Here is a 24,691-nt window from a genome sequence, read left to right as displayed (position 1 = left end):
TAGGTCACCTGTGGATAAGACAGAAGCCACACCATGCTCACAGCACTGCTGGGACGCGGCTGTAAGGCACGAGGCGTGTGGGATGCTGACTTATATGATTGGGAGAAGGATGTAAGTGTTCTGAGAGCTTCTGGAAGCTTCTGAGAGCTTCTAGAAACTTCTAGGTCCTTCTAGGTCACCTGTAGACACTCCGGACTGCGCTATGCTGACCGCACTGCTTGAACGGTGCTGCAAGCGGCGAGGCGTCAGGGATGCAGATCCTTACGATTGGGAGAAGGATGTAAGTGTTTTTAGAAGATTCCAGGTCGTCTTTGAGCTTCTGGAACCTTCCAGGTCACCTGTAGAATGGAGACAAGCCGATACTCTGCTTCTAGAAGAAATGAGGTCACTTATAGATAGTCTAGATTCTAGAACTATGCCATTGGGAGAAGGATGTAAGTGTTTTAGAAGATTCTAGGTCGTCTTTGAGCTTCTGTCACAGCTGGAGTGAGGTTACAAGCAAACTGCGACTAGGAGAAAGACGTCAATGCTTCTGGAAGATTCCAGGTCACCCATAGAGTGGAGACACGCCGATACTCTGCTTCTAAAGCATGTAGGTAATTTATAGACACTCCGGACGCCATGCTGACCGCACTGCTGGAACGGTGCTGCAAGCGGAGAGGCGTGAGAGATGCAGACCCTTACGATTGGGAGAAGGATGTAAGTGTTTTCAGAGCTTCTGGAAGCTTCTGAGAGTTTCTAGAAACTTCTAGGTCCTTCTGGATCACCTGTATACAAGACAGAAGTCACACCATGCTCACAGCACTGCTGGGACGCGGCAGTAAGTGACGAGGCGTGTGGGATGCTGACTTATATGATTGGGAGAAGGATGTAAGTGTTCTGAGAGCTTCTAGAAACTTCTAGGTCCTTCTAGGTCACCTGTATAGCGGAAACAAGCTCATAGCACTGCACTAAGAAAGACATGAGTGCTTTTGGAAGATTCTAGGTCATTTTTGAGCTTCTGGAACCTTCAAAGTTGACTGGAAAAATGATGGACTACGCCATTCTGACTGCACTGCTTGAACGGTGCTGCAAGCGGAGAGGCGTGAGAGATGCAGATCCTTACGATTGGGAGAAGGATGAAAGTGTTCTGAGAGCTTCTAGAAACTTCTAGGTCCTTCTAGGTCACCTGTGGACAAGACAGAAGCCACACCATGCTCACAGCACTGCTGGGACGCGGCTGTAAGGCACGAGGCGTGTGGGATGCAGACCCTTACGATTGGGAGAAAGATGTAAGTGTTTTCAGAGCTTCTGGAAGCTTCTAGAAACTTCTAGGTCACCTGTAGACACTCCGGACTACGCCATGCTGACTGCACTGCTTGAACGGTGCTGCAAGCGGAGAGGCGTCAGGGATGCAGACCCTTACGATTGGGAGAAGGATGTAAGTGTTCTGAGAGCTTCTGGAAATTTCCAGGTCATGTTTGTGCTTCTAGAAGCTTTCAGGTCAGCTGTACACTAGATACCACGCCAGCCACCCTTACAGCGCTGCTAGATCAAGACCATAAGCAACTTGAGACTANAATTGCTATATAAATAACTGCTCGATAATAATTAGATAATAGCGTAATTAGACATGATTAATTGCTGTTAATTGAATGCGTTGACCCACATTTGATAGGTCTTGGAAATTTTAGAGAGATAGCTAGTTGTTTATTGTTTATATCTTTGTTATTAGTTGTTTTGGGAGTTTTAAGTGATTTTGCAAGTTGTTTTATTGCACAAACATTGTATATATCTGTTTAGCAAAATTAAATACTGATCATCATAAAGGTGACTTACGCGGCTTACGCCCGAAATCACAAACATTACTATGAGGTCTCACAGTGTGCGTGGACGCACAGGGTGACACACGAACCAATCACAGAGCTCTATTGAACACTGTGCGTTCGATTTGCTGCTTCACTTAAGCAAGCATCGTTTGTGAATACGGGCTTGAGTTTCTTTCGCCACTTCTCGGCACCAGCCCATACGTAGTCCCCGAAGTGAAGGTTTTGATACGTGTAGAAGTGCCCTGGAAATAGGGTTGCCAGGCGTCCGGCTTTAGCCGGACATGTTTGGCTTTTTAGGGACTTGTCCGGCCAAATATTGCCTTGTCCGGCCTGTCCGGCTTTTGTTAGGCTTTTTATTTGGTTGCCGCGCCAGGCGAAAGTCGAGCCATAGAATCATATGAAGCGCACGCATCAGGATGTTGGTTAGCAACCGATGATGATAGTACTCACTCATGAGCTGACACTAATTACACCCCCCCCCGTCACATGTCCGGCCAAATCAAGCACAAAGTCCGGCTTTTGTGATTTTGGACCTGGCAACCCTACCTGGAAAGGACAAGGCCTGAATAGTGAATATTTTGATTTTGATATTAGTAGTTTATAGAAGTTCTGGTGGTGGGATTAGTCCCGATATACCGGATTTGCAATGGTGTCGCTTGTTTGTTTCAACACTTTCAACCAATGTTGTCCACTGCTGGACAAAGCCTCCTCCATAAATTTCCGCAGCGACTGGTCCTGCGCTGTCCACATCCAGGTGTTTCCCGCGACCTTTACCAGATCGTTAGTCCACTGAATGCAAGGCCTGCGGGTGGCCCGTGTTAGCCACTAGAGAACTTTACCGCCCCAACGGCCATCAGCTCTACGAGCTATGTGCCCTGCCCATTAACCAGGCACTGGTGGCCATAGAACTTACATCGATTTGAACTTTATGCTGTGAAGATACGGTTGAAATTGAAAACCCATTATTGTTTTTGAACCTGGTTTGGCATTTCCGCGGGCTATATCTGTTACTTGGGTTCTCCTACGAATCTCCTCATTTCTGATTCGATCTCGTTAGAAAATTGCATTAATAGCTCGGATTATCCCAAGTAGGTAAACGTATCGGTGGGATTTGTCCCGAAATACAGAAATTGTGACCTCTCACTATAGGCCTTAGGCCGATGCGACGACCTCATAAAGGTAGCAGGAAGGCGCTGGATGCAGGCCGCTACCAACTGACCATTGGGGGAGGCCTATGTTCAGCAGTGGACGTCCTGTGGCTGAAATTATGATGATGATAATGACAGGAATCGCAGTGATGGAGAAGAGAGTTAGGATCAGGAGGGCAACTCCGACTGTTCACAGTTTCGAGTCTATCTGTCACCGTCACTCATGCTGGCATATCGCTATGAATGAGAGGGATGGCAACATTCAAAACTTCGGACGTTTCTCGGAGTAACCAACGCATCTAATAATGCGAAATGCCAAGCTAAAATGGGGTTAAGAGCGTTGTCACATTTTTCATGCAGAAATCGAGAATTTGGCAGATTTCGAAATGATTTTAGTCATATAATTTATTGTTATAGCTTCTTTTGACTTATATCATCGTAATTATCATACGTTTTTACGGAATGTCTATTGACAAAATCTCGTTCAAATTGGATTTTTGCCTACGAAAACAGTGAATTTCGAAAGCCCGATTTCCAGGTAACTCGCGAAGGCACAACTTTGAACTAATATTACAAGAAATTTATTTCTAAGTAAGAAGATAGAATGTGTTCATTAGAATAAGCATACCCTGAAGAAGAAAGTGTATTGAGAAAATTTTGATGTTTAATTCATTAAAATGCATTTTTATCATGTCTAAGACAGTCAAAATTCGAGAAAATTACTGCAAGAAAACAGGTCACATCTCATAATCTAAAAGTCATTTGGCAACATAAAATACTTTATACTTAAGAAGAAACATAGTNCCCGGCTTCCCCCCCCATCTGTATACTCTAGGAGCTGCTAAGTTAGAGGAGAGGAGATATACGAGGGTCTGGAGCTGGTGACCCAGGAGCAAGTGGCGCTCAAGGTGGAATCGGCGCGCCAGCCCAAGCAGGTGCTCAAGATGGAGGTGGCTGTACTCAAGAAGCTGCAAGGTGAGAAAGAGAGAGAGAGAGAGAGACTATATTAAGAGGAGAGAGAGAGAGAGAAAATAAGGTTTGAGAGATGCTCAAGTCATTATGAAAGAAGAGAGACTACGTGAGGGTTGGACTTAAGAAGCTGCAAGGTAAGAGGATGAGGATTCTAGAGAGAGATACGCGAGGGCAGGACTTAAGAGACGGTTCAGATCAGGGTTCCCTAGTCCGGTCCAGCAGCCAGCCTAAGTAGGTGCTCAAGATGCTGGATGGTGGAGGCTCTGGTCATCATATGGCACGAGGAACGCGAGAGACTGGACTTGAGAACGGTAAGATGAAGGTTTAGATCAGTATACTCAAGTAGCTGCAAGGTGAGAGGAGAAGAGTGCGAGAGAGAGTAAGAGAGACATAAATGGGTGCTGGACTAGGCAGGAGTTAGCTGAAGGTCGCTGGACTTTGGAATAGTGGAATACAGGTGGAACCAGACAGCCGAGACATGGAAGCGGTAGGCTGAAGAGGGAGATTTTGGTGTTGAAGACGTTTTAAGGTAGACATAAGAGTAACCTTGCAGCTCACTGCTATTCATACCAGCACAAGGAGGAAGACTTAGGTTCTAGCGATGGCCTGAAGATGAAATGTGCACCTGGGAGAAATAGGCTGGAGGTAGACAGGAGAGGAGAAATAGGCTTGGTGCGCCAGCGCTCATTATTCCCTCACTCAGTTAACAAAGTTCGCAATAATTCTGTTTCGCAATACATAATATTGCTTCGCCAAACTGTCTTACTCTAGCAATGGACAGAAACTTGGCTTTGCGTCAAGGGACAGGCGACCTTAACGTAGCGATCTCCCTTAGATATTTGTTGAATAAACCAAACAAATAAAATGTAATCTTGAAATCATGTAAAAACGTGTAAATTAAATTATTTAGTGCGATGGCCAAGTCAATAATTTATGTAAAACGTTAAAGATTTCCTGGCCTGGACTTGGTATTACATGGATCTCACAACTTTTTACCGTAGAACAACTGAGTTGCGAGACTTGGTTTTTTTGACAAGTATTGTTTTTGATGGGATCTTCTTTATTCTTACAGGCAAAGAGCACGTCTGCCGCTTCATCGGCTGCGGTCGCAACGCTCGCTTCAACTACGTGGTCATGCAACTCCAAGGCCGCAACTTGGCGGAACTGCGCCGCGCCCAGCCGAGAGGCGCCTTCTCACTGTCCACCACGCTTAGGTAATCATCATCATCATCATCATCATCATCAGCTAGTGGTGATGAGGCTTCAAGGCCAGAAGATAACGGAGCTAGAGGTCAAGAGGCGCCTTCTCTTTGTCAACCATACTCATCATCAGCTAGGGGTGATAAGACTCCAATGCCAGAAGATACAGGAGCTAGAGGTCAAGAGGCGCCTTTTCACTGTCTACCACTCTTAGGTAATCATCATCATCATCATCATCAGCTAAGGGTGATGAGACTCCAAGGCCAAATAGCGGAGCTAGAGTTCAAGAGGCGCCTTCTCACTGTCTACCACGCCCAAGTAATCATCATCATCATCATCAGCTCGTGGTGATGAGGCTTCAAAGCCAGAAGATAACGGAGCTATAGTCTGGTCCGTGAGCACGTAGATTTTTTTCCAATGACCCCTAGCTACCCATCCTTATCGCTCGCGCGTAATTATGTTGCTATTGCGCTCGCACACTCACTGCGGCCGCCCGTCGCACAGTCGCGACAGCAATATAAATACGCGCGAGCGATAAGGATGGGTAGCTAGGGGTCATTGGACAAAATTCTACGTGCTCACGGACCGGGCTTTAGCAGCCAAGAGGCGCCTTCTCACTGTCTACCACGCCCAAGTAATCATCATCATCATCATCAGCTCGTGGTGATGAAGCTCCAAGGCCAAATAGCGGAGCTAGAGGTCAAGAGGCGCCTTCTCACTGTCTACCACGCTCAGGTAATCATCATCATCATCAGTATCATCATCAGCTCATGGTGATGAGGCTCTAAGGCCAAATAGCGGAGCTAGAGGTCAAGAGGCGCCTTTTCACTGTCTACCACGCCCAAGTAATCATCATCATCATCATCAGCTAGTGGTGATGAGGCTTCTAGGCCAGAAGATAGCGGAGCTAGCGGTCAAGAGGCGCCTTCTCACTGTCAACCACGCTCAGGTAATCATCATCATCAGCTAGTGGTGATGAGGCTTCAAAGCCAGAAGATAACGGAGCTATAGTGTGGTCCAATGACCCCTAGCTACCTATCCTTATCGCTCGCGCGTAAGTATGTTGCTGTCGCGCTCGCACACTCACTGCGGGCGCCCGTCGCACAGTCGCGACAGCAATAAAATTACGCGCGAGCGATAAGGATGGGTAGCTAGGGATCATTGGACAAAATTCTACGTGCTCACGGACCGGGCTTTAGCAGCCAAGAGGCGTCTTCTCACTGTCCACCACGCTTAGGTAATCATCATCATCATCAGCTCATGGTGATGAGGCTCTAAGGCCAAATAGCGGAGCTAGAGGTCAAGTAAGAGGCGCCTTCTCACTGTCCACCACGCTCAGGTAATCATCATCATCATCATCAGCTAGTGGTGATGAGGCTCCAAGGCCAAAAGATAACGGAGCAGCCAAGAGGCGCCTTCTCACTGTCTACCACGCTCAAGTAAATATCATTATTTTAGCCACAGAACAGAGCCTCCACCAATGATTTCCAGAGTAGCCGGTTGGCAGCGGCCTGCATTCAGCATCTTCTCGCAACCTTTACGAGGTCAGTCAGGTCTACCTTTTTGGTGGGTGTCCCACGCTGCGTCATCATTATCATGCATGCAGCACGACCCTCTCTAATTGACCAGAGGCAAGAGCATTTGTCCTACATTCCCCACGCTGGCCAGACGGGTTGGGGAGGCCTGAGCATATTTATCCCTTAGTCGCCTCTTATGACATCACGGGAGAAGTGGGCGTTCCTATTTGACGTAGACTTTTACATTTTTGTCATTTCCTTACTTTGTTTACATAATATTATGTTTTGTTACAGATTGGGTCTACAGATACTCAAAGCGATAGACTCTATCCACTCAGTAGGATTCCTTCATAGAGACATTAAACCTGTAAGTATAAGTAGAATTTTCATACGATTTTTTGTAATAAAAATATACTTAAAATCCTGTCTCAGTACCAGGTTTCACGAGTTATGTATTGTTAAATCACCGTGCTATCACTTGCTGTCACCACAAATAATATTTCGTCAATAGCTAGTGGCTACCGGTCTTTTCATAGTTTGTTTTAATTATTTCCGCGAATTAATAACAAAATTATACATCTAAAGCCTGGTCCGTGAGCACGTAGAATTTTGTTCAATGACCCCAAGCTACCCATCCTTATCGCTCGCGCGTAATTATTTATTTATTTATTTATTTATTTATTTATTTCAATTACACAATTATATTGCTGTCGCGACTGTGCGACGGGCGCCCGCAGTGAGTGTGCGAGCGCGACAGCAACATAATTACGCGCGAGCGAGCTTGGGGTCATTGGACAACATTCTACGTGCTCACGGACCAGGCTTCAGCAGCACTTACTCAATCAGTGCCTGTGGTATGGGAAGCATACAGATCTTAAGAAAATCTGACTGAAATCTCGTTGACGTTTGACGTTACAAAACCACACGCTCCCGTGCCGCTCTCACACCTCAGACACTGACTGAGTTTAGAGTTAGACCTATAATGAGGGCTATCGTTTTAGCGCTCACTAGTTGGCGCCACTGTAGAGTAAGGTCCTGTCACTTGCTAGTAGCGAAAACAGTGGGGCGGCTGGTGAGCGCGAAAGTGGTAGGAGGACTATCGCATTTGCACTCATCAAGATGGCGCCACTGTAGAGTAAGGTCCTGTCAATCGCCAGGGGTGCCAACTGTTAAGTATAAAAACGGGCTATCGTTTTACATAAAAACGATAGCCCTCATTGTAGCAGTTGACATCCAACAATCCGTTATCATGACAGTTACAGCTCTGGAATGTTAGAAGCTATCATGGTTTCAGGGTTGTATTTGTCATGACAACATAATTGTGTTTCCTCAGAGCAACTTCAGCATAGGCCGTCACCCGAGCAACTGCCGCAAAGTGTACATGTTAGACTTCGGGCTCGCGCGTCAGTACACCACCAGCAACGGGCAGGTGCGGCCGCCGCGCGCCGCCGCCGGGTTTAGAGGTGAGCGGACTGTCTTAACGCGCTCACACAACGGTCTTGTTACAAAACTTGAATTATAATCATATTACCACGCAGTTCAAAATGAAATAAAGCTGACTTCAAAAACTGTTTAGGGGTGAGATGGGGTTGTCTAATTACGCTATCACCTAACCAGAGTAAATATAAATGAGTAGGTCATCTTCATAGAAACGCCCGAGCGCGGTTTGTATGTGAGCGCGCCAATACGTATGCGGCGCGCACGCACACACTGACAAAATTTAGCGGGGAGGTGCGCTGACCTAACGGTCTTAGGCAGCTTGTACCACTTTGTGGCCGGTAACAGAAAACGTAGCTATTTGACACCACGATGACGAGACCGGTGGCGACCCCATGGTGTCCGAATGAATCTGATAGTGTGGCAGAAAAATGATTATCGATAAACCGATAGCTCCCACCCGAAAAAATGTCTAATAAATGCTTCAATTTTTCGTAAGTATTTACATAAAGTTGCAAGTGACCTGTAATAAACTCCTTTACACATCACCCTGTATATCACATTAATAAGACAGCTAGGGACTGGAATTCGTTGTCTGCTGCTTTGCTTCCTGAACACTATAATCCTGGATCTCTTTAAGACGATAGTGAATAGGCACTTACAGGGCGGGTATTTACCATACTAGAATGCATCTGACTTAATATCAGGCGTGTTTGCAATCAAATACCTGCTGTTATGCATTAAAAATGCTTTTTTATAATTCACCCTATACAGGGTGTTAGGTAAATGGGTATATGAACCGACACTAGCCCATGTTAACATGGTCATATAAATGGTATGGTGAAATCAGAAATTTGATATCATCATTTTAATTTTTTTAATTTTCATACAAAATTAATTTTATAAAATCCGATTTGTATGAAAAATAAAATAATTAAAACCCTGTATAAAACATGTGTTGTCCGCAGGCACGGTCCGCTACGCGTCCATAAACGCCCACAAGAACAAAGAGATGGGCCGCCACGACGACTTGTGGTCATTATTCTACATGCTGGTGGAATTTGTTAACGGACAGCTGCCGTGGAGAAAAATCAAGGACAAGGAACAGGTGAGGCATAGACAATGATGACGTAATTGATAGATAAATTGACACTAACGCCCGTATTCACAAACATCACTATGAGGTCTCACAGTGCGCGTGGACGCACAGGGTAACACACGAACCAGTCACAGAGTGTGTTGTGTGAGTGTGCGTTCGATTTGCTGCTTCACTTAAGCAAGCATCGTTTGGGAATACAGGTGTAAGTGATGCGAAAAGTGAAACTATCGGTATTTGACCTCGAACAAAATAATATAAGGGTCATTCCACAAAAATATGTCAACTCTTAGTCCGCGCCACATTTCACATGAAATATTTGTTAATATTTTATTCCAAAATTGTTAAATAACAGCTCGCAATGTGCTTTATTCATCACCCATTTATATTTTTTGAAACTATTTTTAAAACATCTTAAATTCCTTTTGAATGACCCAAAACGTCATTCCCTAGGCATGTCCGTACTCCAAAAGTTTGTGTTTTGGGACCCACATTTATAAAAACATCAACTTTATCCTTTGTTTTAATTAACGAATAATCTATTTAAATGTATATTACACCAAATTCTATTAATATTTTGCGGTTTCAATAAACAATAATTTGATTTTCTTTAGTTGAAAAAGAGTCTACAGTTTTTAGCGTCATTCCCTCGCCACGCACTGATTTTATAATTTTGCGCTTTAATATGTATTTAGAGTGAATGACATTTAGTTGAGTTTAAAGTACGATACGAAGTTATCCTCAGACCATACTGGCTTTGCGGTAGCCGTTTTTTGAATTAGTGCAAACGTGCCAGTTGTTACCGAAACATGTGTTAATCCAGTCACTTCGTCAGTCCCTAGTTGAGTAGCTTTATTGATTATAATAGGAAATTGTATATAATTTAATAGTATTTACGTGTGGTTTTTTGGCTATTTTCGGCACATCGTATTAAGCATCTTATAATATAAAGTTAATCTGCATTTGTGTTAAGTTTTACTCCAAATCGTCAGTCCCTAGAGCGTCAGGCCCTAGCTTTAAACGGCACTTGGGACTAAATTACTAGTTAGGGAATGATGTTTTTTATATAGTGATAATAACAAAACAACTACATTATGTGTATTAACTTATCTATAAATGTTAAGGTTAAAAGTTTTATACTTTATTAGAAGTCATATAGGAGTAATGTAGTATGAAAAAATTGAAAATTATAATTTCTCCTAAAATAAAGCATAAAGTGACTGGCCCTTTTAGACATAACATAATTAATTAATAAACAATAATTTACACTAATAAAGTATTCAAAAGCATCTTAAAAAAGTTACGGACAAAATGACGTCGAAAATATACAGATTTTTATGGAATGACCCATAAAACATCGTTATTTTTACGTCCAATAGTAATGACAATATTGTCGAAATTTTCACATCCAACAGTATCGATAATGTTGCCATTATTACTGCCCCCCTAGACAAAACGCACTTGTTGAACGCACGAATCGAAAATCGAATCCGTCAAAACTCCATACAAAAAAGGGGCTTTTCGACCACTTTTCGACTGGTTTGCGATTATAATTTGCACTTTGTCTAGACCAGTGGGTATCGATGCTATTGACGCGTGGTAATTATCTATGACTTAGGCTGAGTTGCACCACCTAATTTTGACCGTGACTTTAACAATAACCGGTGAGTTTTGACAGATTTTTGACGTTTACCCAGCCTTAAATCTTACCCATGTCTGTCGCCATATCAACAATGTTAAGAACATTGTTGTGTTTCGGCAGTTGGAGCTAAGATAGCCACTATGGTTAGTTTCACTATGGTTAAGGATTATAAGAGTTTCACCTGGGTAAAAAAGTTTTCAGCGTTTATAATATGTATCTTACAGAAAGTTACCTTTCAGTTAAGTTACATTCTCCATAATTTCTCTCACAGGTCGGCCTCATGAAAGAGAAATACGACCACCGGTTGCTCCTCAAACACCTGCCTTCAGAGCTGCGCCAGTTCTTGGAACACGTCCAACAGCTGGAATATGCCGACACTCCGGACTATGCCATGCTGACTGCACTGCTTGAACGGTGCTGCAAGCGACGAGGCGTGAGGGATGCAGATCCTTACGATTGGGAGAAGGATGTAAGTGTTTTCAGAAGATTCCAGGTCATATTTATCAGAATTATTTAGGCTTCTAGAACCTTCCAGGTGACATGTACAGAGGAGATACGCCATCTGGAGCCAAAATACAAGCAACCTGAGACTGTAAGAAGGATGTAAGTGCTTCTGGAAACTTCTAGGTCCTTCTAGGTCACCTGTACACTGGACAGAAGTCACACCATGCTGACTGCACTGCTTGAAAGGTGCTGCAAGCGGAGAGGCGTCAGAGATGCAGACCCTTACGATTGGGAGAAGGATGTAAGTGTTCTGAGAGCTTCTGGAAGCTTCTGAGAGTTTCTAGAAACTTCTAGGTCCTTCTGGATCACTTGTGGACAAGACAGAAGCCACACAATGCTCACAGCACTGCTGGGACGCGGCTGCAAGCGGAGAGGCGTCAGGGATGCAGACCCTTACGATTGGGAGAAGGATGCAAGTGTTCTGAGAGCTTCTAGAAACTTCTAGGTCCTTCTAGATTACCTGTGGACAAGACAGAAGCCACACCATGCTGACCGCACTGCTTGAACGGTGCTGCAAGCGGCGAGGCGTCAGGGATGCAGACCCTTACGATTGGGAGAAGGATGCAAGTGTTCTGAGAGCTTCTAGAAACTTCTAGGTCCTTCTAGATTACCTGTGGACAAGACAGAAGCCACACCATGCTGACCGCACTGCTTGAACGGTGCTGCAAGCGGAGAGGCGTGAGAGATGCAGATCCTTACGATTGGGAGAAGGATGTAAGTGTTTTAAGAGCTTCTGGAAACTTCTAGGTCCTTCTAGGTCACCTGTGGACAAGACAGAAGTCACGCCACGCTTATAGCACTGCTGGGACGCGGCTGTAAGGCACGAGGCGTGTGGGATGCTGACTTATATGATTGGGAGAAGGATGTAAGTGTTTTGAGAGCTTCTGGAAGTTTCTAGAAACTTGCAGGTCACCTGTATAGCGGAAACAAGCTCATAGCACTGCACTGAGAAAGACATAAGTGCTTTTGGAAGATTCTAGGTCGTTTTTGAGCTTCTGGAACCTTCCAAGTTGACTGGAAGAAGGATGTGAGTGCTTCTGGAAAGTTCTAGGTCCTTCTAGGTCACCTGTAGACACTCCGGACTACGCCATGCTGACTGCACTGCTTGAACGGTGCTGCAAGCGACGAGGCGTGAGGGATGCAGACCCTTACGATTGGGAGAAGGATGTAAGTGTTTTTAGAAGATTCCAGGTCATATTCATCAGAATTATTTAGGCTTCCAGAACCTTCCAGGTGACATGTATAGAGGAGATACGCCATCTGGAGCCAGAATACAAGCAACCTGAGACTGTAAGAAGGATGTGAGTGCTTCTAGAAACTTCTAGGTCCTTCTAGGTCACCTGTGGACAAGACAGAAGCCACACCATGCTCACAGCACTGCTGGGACGCGGCTGTAAGGCACGAGGCGTGTGGGATGCTGACTTATATGATTGGGAGAAGGATGTAAGTGCTTTTAGAAGATTCTAGGTCATCATTTTCTTTCTAGGAACTTGCAGGTCACCTGTAAAGCGGACACAAGCTCATAGCACTGCACTGAGAAAGACATGAGTGCTTTTGGAAGATTCTAGGTCATTTTTGAGCTTCTGGAACCTTCCAAGTTGACTGGAAGAAGGATGTGAGTGCTTCTGGAAAGTTCTAAGTCCTTCTAGGTCACCTGTAGACACTCCGGACTACGCCATGCTGACTGCATTGCTAGAACGATGCTGCAAGCGGCGAGGCGTCAGGGATGCAGACCCTTACGATTGGGAGAAGGATGTAAGTGTTCTGAGAGCTTCTAGAAACTTCTAGGTCCTTCTAGGTCACCTGTATACTGGACAGAAGTCACACCATGCTGACTGCACTGCTTGAACGGTGCTGCAAGCGGAGAGGCGTCAGGGATGCAGATCCTTACGATTGGGAGAAGGATGTAAGTGTTCTGAGAGCTTCTGGAAATTTCCAGGTCATGTTTGTGCTTCTAGAAGCTTTCAGGTCAGCTGTACACTAGATACCACGCCAGCCACCCTTACAGCGCTGCTAGATCAAGACCATAAGCAACTTGAGACTAGGAGAAGGATGTAAGTGTTCTTAGAGCTGTTAGAGTGTGTTCAGTGTTTTTAGAAGAATCCAGGTCATATTTGAGCTTCTCTAACAGCTGGAGAGTGGTTACAAGCAAACTGCGACTTGGAAAAAGACGTCAATGCTTCTGGAAGATTAGGTCACCTATACGCAAGACAGAAGCCACCCCATGTTTACAGTACTGCTGACCCTTACGATGGGAGAAAAGTGTAAATGTTTCTAGAAAATTCCAGGTCATATATAGGCTTCTAGAACCTTCTAGGTCACATCTACAGAGGAGATACGCCATCTGGAGCCAGCATACAAGCAACCTGAGACTGTAAGAAGGAAGAGTGCTTCTAGAAACTTCTAGGTCCTTCTAGATTACCTGTGGACAAGACAGAAGCCACACCATGCTTACAATACTGCTGGGACGCTGCTGTAAGGCACGAGGCGTCAGGGATGCAGACCCTTACGATTGGGAGAAGGATGTAAGTGTTCTGAGAGCTTCTGGAAACTTCTAAGTCCTTCTAGGTCACCTGTGGACAAGACAGAAGTCACGCCACGCTTATAGCACTGCTGGGACGCGGCAGTAAGTGACGAGGCGTGTGGGATGCTGACTTATATGATTGGGAGAAGGATGTAAGTGCTTTTAGAAGATTCTAGGTCATCATTTTCTTTCTAGGAACTTGCAGGTCACCTGTAAAGCGGACACAAGCTCATAGCACTGCTGGAGCGAGGCTACAAGAAAACGGCAAATAGGAGAAAAGCGTGATTGTTTTCAGAAGATTTGAGCTTCTGGAACCTTCCAGGTCTGATGTACAGAGGATATACGCTGCTAGAGCCAGATTACTAGCAACCTAAGACTGGAAGAAGGATGTGAGTGCTTCTGGAAGCTTCTAGGTACTTAAGACAGGAGCCACGCCAGGGTTACAGCACTGCAGACCCTTACGATTGTGAGAAGGATGTGAGTGTTTTTAGAAGAGTCTAGGTCCTCCTAGGTCACCTACATTATTGACCTACACTCCACGCTGCGCAGATAGATTGGGGTAAGACGTGTGTTTCATCATATAGGTTCGCGCGTTTCAAGTAGCAATTAGAATCTATCGATCAATGAATCGTTTTTATGTGCCGAGAAATAATTATTTTTAATCGAGATATATTCTTTGCTGTGGTTTCGATGCTTTAAACTTAAAGCATCATAGAAGATAGAGATATTTATCTGTGAGATCATGAATTTACGAAAATATACATGGTGTTTGAATAGTATGTGTGTTTCCAGGCGTATTTATGATATATCTCGGAGTGAAGATTGGTGAGAAAATGTATGTGAATGAAATATACTTGGAATGTTTGTATAGTTTAGTAAGATGGTGGTAATCTTTATGTTCAGTAGAAAAAATGTTTATAGTTTCATTGTTTGGAGAGGCGTTTTTATATTTGTCTTCAATTTAATGTACACCATTCAAAACGAAGTAAAAATGCATTGTAAAAAGTCATATTATGTTACCTACATTTTAGTTCATATTTGCCTATATTGGCAACATTGTAAATTAAAAAGAAGTCAACTATTGCACGTTATCTAAACTTCGAATGTTAGCTAGCATTAGCTATAAGTCCACGACTTCGCTTGCGTGGATTTCATTAAACTATTCAAGAAGCATGTGTTATTCGACTTCTCGAACTATCTCTCTTAAGTTATACAAATTGAGAAACACAATAGGTATTAAATCCACAATCTCATTAGTACCAAGTTTTTTTTTTTGTGGCAACCAAATTTACAATCTTTTCAACAACCATCCACGGACTTTCTCGTTAATAATATAAGTTTTTCTCAATGAGGGCTATCGTTTTTATACTTAACAGTGGGCACCACCGGCGATTGACAGGACCTTACTCTACAGTGGCGCCATCTTGATGAGTGCAAATGCGATAGTCCTACAACTTTAGCGCTCACCAGTTGGTGCCACTGTCTTCGCTACTAGCAAGTGACAGGACCTTACTCTACAGTGGCGCTAACTGGTGAGCGCTAAAACGATAGCCCTCATTAGAATTATACTGCCACGTGTGCAAGCAATAAGAACCCTTATTGCAATAATCAACGGTTCAATTTTGTTTCACAGGCGGGCGCCGTATCGCGAGCAAGAGCGTCGGTACACCCGACGCCAGAACACGCCCTGCCGACCGACACGGCGCCTGATAACGTGAGTTGGATTACCGACTTTAACGACATATTAATAAGGGTCATTCACAGTCAGCAACGCCTCTCCTGTGGCGGAGTTTTGGGCTGACGCCGTGTAGGGTTGTTGTCGACACGACAAGAAGAAGAAGTCGACCACTTGAAGAGCTACAACCAGTCCTGTTCATCTCCGCGAATTTACATCGAAAACAAAACACGCACGATGGCCCACCTACAGGATACTATTCGACAAGGCCTCACATACGAGCGAGCATTGACTCACGCACGCGTATTCTTATGTATGATGGAAGAAAATAAAGAAACTGGTGTACTAAATACTGTGCAGTATTTAACTGCCTAAATAATAATAAAAACACAGAATGTACTTTTTTAAGTTGCCTCAAGACACTGAGAGGTAAATAAGTAGTTAATATTATTCATGATAATTCATGCTAAATCATGTATTTCCTCCGCCATTTTCAGCAGTTTGGCACCTCACGTCACATCATTTTACCGAAGTCAGCCCTATAGCTTCGGCGCTGTGCCGATCACTGACGTTTGTCAACGAAATGGTGCTTGACCCTTGAGACAGGCTAAATAAAATGACATTGAGCATACATTTTTTTAAATACCTTCGCGAAGTAAAACTTCTGTACGTAGTACTTATTATTATTCTGTGCTACAACGGCGTCTTATGTATAAATCCGTTCATCCACGAAGACGCGCCCCACCATTCTTCCGCTAATGTTTGAGTGTTATCGGTACACGCTAAATCATCCATGAGTGCACACGCACACTACAATAATGACGCTCGGATTGCTCGGATCAAACTGCCCGCACCCCGCGCGATTGGGACCAAACATTGGTGGGACACATCTTCGTCGATTTTAAAAACACAAACAAAATTTAATTAATTTTGAATCATCTGTAATATAGATTGTTACATCCACGAAGACGCGCATTGTATTTGGCCATTAGTTCTTTTCTCCATTCCATATTTGTTTTACGATAGACGCAATTTGAATGTTTGGTGGTGTGAAATGCTCTATTAAAACATGATTTTTACCTACATTACATCCAATATTTCTTAAATAGAAAGACACGGGTCTTAACGCGATATTTATTAATGAGTTACATTAGTCTGCTTGTGACCACGGCTGCAGCATCGCAGCCGAAACGTCAAGCCGTGAGTACATAACGTAACTCATTAATAAATGTCGCGTCAAGACCATGATATCAAGACCATTAATAAATGTCGTGTATACCCATTATAAGATACACTATACAAGAATGCATGGTAAATTCAGTGATCTGCTCCTGAATCGAATGTACCTACTACTGCTATTTCTATTTATTTATATTAACCGGCAGACAGTGGTGACTGAGTTTGTTGCGGCGCTTCTTCTCAGCACTTGCCAAATGTTGGTCTCGAAGCGCTGGTAGGGTAAAAAGATTATGAGACATGTAGAGGCTCCTTAAGAGCAAAATGACGATTTATAAGAACTATTTATTAGTCTAAACAAATAAAGAAACTTTGACTTTGACCCGTGTCTTTCTATTTGAGTCGAAATGGAACGCGATAGTTTAAAATCGTATATCCTATACCTTACAGACTCGTCGCCGCCTAGAAACGGAGGGCACGACTGGGGTAGCCACCGACACAGCCACCAAAGATCGGGACAAACGTCCACAGCCCGCGTCGCCTCGTCATGCGCCTAAAGAACACCGCCTCAATGGATATGTAAGTAATACCTAACCACCGAGCCACCTATCCCTAGTGCTTTCTAAATAGCCACCAATGACCTTAGGAGCCACCTCATACCAGTAGCGACCTCAGCCACTAGTGGCCACCACTGTCATTAGTGGCTACCTCAGCCACCAGTGGCTACTTTATAGACAGCGACAATGGCTATTCATAGCCACCAAAAAAAAATAAAAAATTAAAAAATAACCAAAGACAGAGACAAGCGTCCGCAGCCTGCGTCGCCTCTTCATGCGCCTAAAGAACACCGCCTCAATGGATACGTAAGCGATAGCCACTGGGCCCATGAGCCCTAGTGCCTTCAAACTAGTGGCCCCCTCCATATAGCCAACAATGGCCACCTCACAGCCTCTAGTAGTGACTTCAGCCACTAGTGGCCACGTTTATAGCCCGTACCTGGTGGCTATAAGGTGGCCTCTGTGACAGTGGCCTCTGTGGTCACTTCGTAGTCACCGACACAGCCACCAAAGATAGAGACAAGCGTCCACAGCCCGCGTCGCCTCGTCATGCGCCTAAGGAACACCGCCTCAATGGATATGTAAGTAATACCTAACCACCGAGCCTAGCCTAGTGCTTTCTAAATAGCCACCAATGACCTTAGGAGCCACCTCATCCACCAGTGGCCACTTTATAGACAGTGACAGTGGCCATTTCATAGCCACCAAAGATAGAGAAGCGTCCACAGCCCGCCTCGCCTTGCCACGCGCCTAAGGAACACCGCCTCAATTGATATGTAAGTTATAGCCACTGGGCCACCGAGCCCTAGTGCGCTCAAACTAGTGGCTCCCTCTATGTAGCCACCAATGGCCACCTCACAACCTGTAGTAGCGACTTTAGCCACCAGTGGCCACTATAGTTCGTATCTGGTGGCTATAAGGTGGTCACTGTGACAGTGGCCTCTGTGGTCATTTCATAGCCACCGAAACAGCCACCAAAGACAAAGACAAGCGTCCACAACCCGCGTCACCTCGCCATGCGCCTAAGGAACACCGCCTCAATGGATACGTAAGTGACAATGATAGCTATAGCATAGCCACTAAGCCACCAGGCCACCGAGCCACCGAGGACCGAGACAGGCCGCCTCACGTGTCAAATGTATCAGTCACAGTTGTAACCACTATAGCCACCAATGGTCTTAGAAGCCACCTTATAGCCACCAGTAGTGACTTCAGCCACCAGTGGCCACCTCAGCCACTAGTGGTGACCTCAGCCATCAGTGGTCACCTCAACCACCAGTGGCCACTTTATAGACAGCGACAGTGGCCTTTTCATAGCCACCAAAGACAGAGACAAGCGTCCACAGCCCGCGTCGCCTCGTCATGCGCCTAAGGAACACCGCCTCAATGGATATGTAAGTAATACCTAACCACCGAGCCACCTATCCCTAGTGCTTTCTAAATAGCCACCAATGACCTTAGGAGCCACCTCATACCAGTAGCGACCTCAGCCACTAGTGGCCACCACTGTCGTTAGTGGCTACTTCATCCACCAGTGGCCACTTTATAGACAGCGACAGTGGCCTTTTCATAGCCACCAAAGACAGGGACAAGCGTCCGCAGCCTGCGTCACCACGTCATGCACCTAAAGAACACCGCCTCAATGGATATGTAAGTGATAGCCACTGGGCTCTCATAGCCACCAGTAGCAGCTTTAGCCACCAGTGGCTAACTCAGTCACCAGTGGCCACTTTATACAAATACTCCATATTACCACAGAAAAAGTAAAAATATATTATTTTTTTTTGTTACAGTCAACCACAGACAAGCCGACTACAGAAAAGGAAGCGGAGGTCAGGACGACGCCCGCGCCCTCTCCCGACAGACATGCCAAGGTGAGACCATAGAGTAGACTATAATCATCAGTGGGTCTAGACAAAGTGCAAATTATAATCGCAACCCAGACGATAAATGGTCGAAAAGCCCCTTTTTTGTATGGAGTTTTGACGGATTCGATTTTCGATTAGATCAAAAAGTGCGTTTTGTCTAGGGGGGCAGGTCATTTAGTCTCCACTGATTGATTTTGATTTTGGAATTTCTTTATTTGCATAATTGACATACATACATGTTTAGTTAGTACATGATAACTTAAAAGCTAGCGTTTTTTATAGACTTAATAGTACGTCTTTATAAAACATGCAACATAATCATTTAATTTAAATCATAAAAAAGAAACAACACAATAGCTACGTTGAATTTAAACACTTAGTCTCCACTGCAGGAGCACCTCCCTCTTACTTGAGAAAAGAGGCAAGAGGAAAGAAAAAAGAAAGAAAATAACTTTATTTTGGCAACATACTCAGGCAACAAAGACATACATAAAAAAATGAACAAAGTTGCCAAAAAAGGTCAAGGAGTTGACAAAGGCCTACACTCCCCACGCTAGCCAGAACGGGTTGGGCAGGTTTAGATATTTTTGGAAAAGAAAGAGGCCGTTTTTTACCCACAGAACAGATATTTTTACCCATCTGACCTGATAGGAAAGATGAAGGGATCATTGAGGTGGAAGCGACATTCATACGAAATCCTCAACCACAAGGGACTAGGGAGGTTATCGTACCTCCAACATGGTTGGAGACATGTGAGATGTTAACATTGTATTCCCTCCCAACCAAGGGACGTCCACTGCTGGACAAATACAAATACCTCTCCCATGACCCTGAATAGCGACGATCTCACGTAAAGACGTCTTTCAATCTTCACCAGATCGTCGGTCCACCGAGTGGGGGGCCTGTCTACACTCCGTCTTGCGATCCATGATCACCAATCGATAACTTTCTGCCCCAATATTTCGATATTCGCGCAAAGTTCTTGAGTGGCGACCACGAGCCGGAAGACGTAGTGTGGACAGGCCTCCCACTAGGTGGACCGACGATCTGGTGAAGGTCGTGGGAGGTGCCTAGATGCGAGCGGCGAAGAACCGGTCTTTGTGGAAATCCTTAGGGAAGACCTATGTCCAGCAGTGGACGTCTTTCGGCTGGAACGAACGATTTCGATATTCCATATTTTCTAATGTATCTTAATGTGTGTGTTGTTCGCAGGAAACAAGCAACTCTGTGGTTACTGGTGCGACAACAAATAGACCAGAGAGACAAAGCGTGCCGCCTTGCAAACCACGCGCGCCTGCTCCTGGTAAGTCCAATGAAATATCTTTTATTACATTTCGGCCAAAATTGGGCTTTTGTGAACGTCAAAAACATTAAGGCTGAGTTGCACCAAGTAACTTTAACGGTAACTAATGACGATAACCGGTGCTTTTTGTAAGGATTTTGACAGATTTTTGACGATTGTCAAAGTTAAAATAAGATGGTACAACCCAGCCAAAGAATTAAATAAATGTGTAAGGCCAATACTAGGACCATTGGCGTGTCTCCAAAAGAGCTGGACGCCTATGGCTAGGAGACCAGTATGAGGTTATTCATACTTCTTATTTTTATGAAACTATCCAGTATCAGTTGCTGAAACTCTTATGTAACCAGGTTTTACAGCCTGGTGACCCTCTAAAATCTTTTGAAGCAATATTTACAAAGATAGTATTGGACGACAGTTTCGTTGATGAGTACAATGTATCCCAACAGAACTTTTGGACAGCTTTTCACACAGTTAAATTATTTGTAACCTTCTACCAATGACCTCCCCCCACACATAGTTCGTGTATCTGCAAAAACATACACGTGACTTTGACATTACAAAAATAAAGTCTACCCAGTAACAAGCATTATTTCCATCCGCAGTTGGCGGGCCGACACTGTCTCACTTGTTAAATAACTGGTTTCTTGTGTTTCATAAATGAACCCTACTCTATTGCAATAAGCATCATTTCCGTCCATAGGCGGCAGGCCGACACTAGCTCGCTTGTAAAATTTTTGGTTTCTAGTGTTTCAAAAATGAACCTTACTCCGTTGTAATAAGCTATTTTTCCGTGGCCGACGCTGGCTCGCTTGTAAAATCTTTGGGTTCTAGTGTTTCAAAAATGAACCCTACTCCATTGTAATGATTCAAAAATGAACCCTACTCCATTGTAATAAGTATCATTTTCGTCTACAGGCGGCGGGCCCACGCTAGCTCGCTTGTAAAATTTTTCGTTTCTTGTGTTTCAAAAACAAACCCTACCCCGTTATAATAAGCTATTTTTCCGTGGCCGACGCTGGCTCGCTTGTGAAATTCTTGTGTTTCAACTTTAAAAAATAAACCCTACTCTATTGCAACAAGCATCATTTCCATCCGCAGTCGGCGGGCCGACACTGTCTCACTTGTTAAATAACTGGTTTCTTGTGTTTCATAAATGAACCCTACTCTATTGCAATAAGCGTCATTTCCGTCCATAGGCGGCAGGCCGACACTGGCTCGCTTGTAAATTTTTTGGTTTCTAGTGTTTCAAAAATGAACCTTACTCCGTTGTAATAAGCTATTTTTCCGTGGCCGACGCTGGCTCGCTTGTAAAATCCTTGGTTTCTAGTGTTTCAAAAACAAACCCTACCCCGTTATAATAAGCTATTTTTCCGTGGCCGACGCTGGCTCGCTTGTAAAATCCTTGGTTTCCAGTGTTTCAAAAATGAACCCTACTCCATTGCAATAAGCGTCATTTCCGTCCATAGGCGGCAGGCCGACACTGGCTCGCTTGTAAAATCCTTTGGTTTCTAGTGTTTCAAAAATGAACCCTACTCCATTGTAATAAGTATCATTTTCGTCTACAGGCGGCGGGCCCACGCTAGCTCGCTTGTAAAATCCCTGGTTTCTTGTGTTTCAAAAATTAACCCTACTCCGTTATAATAAGCTATTTTTCCGTGGCCGACGCTGGCTCGTTTGTAAAATCCTTGGTTACTGTGTGTGTGTAGTGTTTCAAAAATGAACTTTACTCCGTTGTAACAAGTATCATTTTTCGTCTACAGGCGGCGGGCCCACGCTCGCTCGCTTACGCGTGGTAACAGCGCCCCCTACGTGCGTGCAAGAGTTAGCAGCGCAAGCCTCGCCTCATACTCCAGGTAGTTGTATTTTGTTCTTTAGCATTTCATCATCATCATCATCATCATTTCAGCCACAGGACGTCCACTGCTGAACATAGGCCTCCCCCAATGACTTCCACATCGCACGGTTGGTAGCGGCCTGCATCCAGCGCCTTCCCGCTACCTTTATCAGGTCATCGGTCCACCTTGTGGGTGGACGTCCCACGCTGCGTTTTCCGGTACGTGTCCTCCATTCCAGAACCTTGCTGCCCCATCGGCCGTCAGTTCTGCGTACTATTTCATCATCATTTCAACTAAAACAGTCGTGACGATAGTTTTAAAGATAGATTTATCCGAAAACGTATTATGCGAATTCATAAATGTTGTATGGATTGAAGAATTTAGTCCCTACAACATCTTTGTAACATTATAAAATGCATGAAAAATCAGTGAATGGTCGCAAAAAATTTGTTCATACTAGGGGGTCACTAATGGACAGTGGACGTTCTTTACTGGACAAATGACGTCCACTACTGGACAAATGACGTCCACTACTGGACAAATGACGTCCACTACTGGACAAATGACGTCCACTACTGGACAGTGGACGTCCTCTACTGGACAGTGGACGTCCACTACTAGACAAAAGATGTCCACTACTGGACAAAAGATGTCCACTACTGGACAGTGGATGTCCTCTACTAGATAAAGGTCGTCCTCTATTTGACAAAGGTCCACTACTGGACAGTGGACGACCTCTACTAGATAGTGGACGTCGACCACTGGACAAAGGACGTCCATTGCTGGACAAAGAACATCCACTACTGGACAAAGGACGTCCATTACAGGACAGTGGACATCCACTACTGGACAAATGACGTCCACTACTAGACAAATGACGTCTACTACTGGACAAAGGACGTCCACTACTAGACAAAAGATGTCCACTACTGGACAAAAGTCGTCCACTATTAGACAAATGACGTCCACTACTGGACAAAGGACGTCCACTACTAGACAAATGACGTCCACTACTGGACAAAGGACGTCCACTACTGGACAAAGGACGTCCACTACTAGACAAATGACGTCCACTACTGGACAAATGACTTCCACTACTGGACAGTAGACGTCCACTAAAGGACAAAGGACGTCCACTACTGGACAAAGGACGTCCTCTACTGGACAAAGGACGTCCACTACTGGACAAAAGACGTCCACTACTGGACAGTAGACGTCCACTAAAGGACAAAGGACGTCCACTACTAGACAAATGACGTCCTCTACTGGACAAAGGACGTCCACTACTGGATAAAAGACGTCCACTACTGAACAAAGGACGTCCACTAATAGAGAAAATATGTCCACTACTTGACAGTAGACGTCCACTAATGGACAAAGGACGTCCACTACTAGACAAAAGTCCATTACTGGACAGTGGATGTCCTCTACTGGACTAAGTCGTCTACTACTAAATAAAGGACGTCCACTTCTGGACAGTGGAAGTCCTCTAAAGTTTTTAGCTAATAAAGTAAAGTAAAAAAAAATGTTTTTTATGTAATTACCTTCATTAGTCTTTACTTACTTACTATAAAAATAAGTTTATAAGATAATCTTATTTTATCACATCATCTAATGACCACGGTATACCGTTTGCGGAACACTGCTCTACTGGACAGTGGACGTCCACTACTAGACAAAAGATGTCCACTACTGGACAAAGGACCTCCCCTAGTACTAACTTGAGTGACTTTATTCCAGGCGAAGCAGCCAGCCCCAGAATCGTAGCCGATGTGGACAGTGTACATTCGGACACGCACTTTAAGAGAGGTCAGTGTGTTAATAAAAATACTTACCCCCTTACTAGTAAAAAGTTACACAGTTGTTGAACACTGTTATAAATGACATTTCCATACTAAACGTCACTTTAAAACACTGTTCAACGAGCGTGTAAGTTTTATTAGTAAGGGGGTAAGTGATTATTTTTTTAAATAAGTCAGAGAAAATAGTTTTTGTTATACTTGTAAGTACCATTTACTTATCCATATAGTGTATTAGAATACTGCATAGTCCGCGCCATAAGCATCATAAATTCAATTTGTAAATAAAGATAGGTTTACTCAAAACATCAATGTTATTCGGCTTTGTTACCTAAATGACCCGTTTCTATTGGCACGGGGAAATTCGAAATAATAACACAGAATTGACAAAATCCGGTCGCCGAGCTCATAGAATTTCGTTCAATGACCCCAAGCTACCCATCCTTATCGCTCGCACACTCACTGCAGGCGCCCGTCGCACAGTCGCGACAGCAACATAATTACGCGCGAGCGATAAGGATGGGTAGCTTGGGGTCATTGGACGATATTCTATCTGCTCGGCGACCGGACTTTAGTAGCGCACTCCTGACAATGTGACAGCTCAGACTGTTCAGTGATGGACAACTGTAT

At 44.3% G+C, this 24,691-nt stretch overlaps 1 protein-coding gene across 1 annotated transcript; it reads left to right on the top strand.

Annotated features, from left to right (window-relative positions):
- Window positions 1–33: 33 nt before the first annotated feature.
- LOC114360026 (casein kinase I-like) lies at window positions 34–24,071 on the top strand (the record flags this gene model as incomplete). The annotated part of the gene is made up of 16 exons (XM_028314579.1): window positions 34–111; window positions 155–384; window positions 1,164–1,271; window positions 1,315–1,482; window positions 3,807–3,931; window positions 5,001–5,142; window positions 6,940–7,012; window positions 7,979–8,108; window positions 9,051–9,190; window positions 11,092–11,289; window positions 15,482–15,562; window positions 17,150–17,278; window positions 19,050–19,130; window positions 20,337–20,427; window positions 22,188–22,280; window positions 24,003–24,071. Coding segments are annotated over exons 1-16 (1,936 nt in total), but the record flags the coding sequence as incomplete, so codon positions are not given.
- Between the last annotated feature and the right edge of the window lie 620 nt (window positions 24,072–24,691).

The sequence above is a fragment of the Ostrinia furnacalis genome, unplaced genomic scaffold, assembly GCF_004193835.3.
Source record: "Ostrinia furnacalis isolate ACB-3 unplaced genomic scaffold, ASM419383v2 OfSCF4792, whole genome shotgun sequence".
NCBI classification, from domain to species: domain Eukaryota; kingdom Metazoa; phylum Arthropoda; class Insecta; order Lepidoptera; family Crambidae; genus Ostrinia; species Ostrinia furnacalis.
This window is presented reverse-complemented; position numbering and strand designations above follow the sequence as displayed.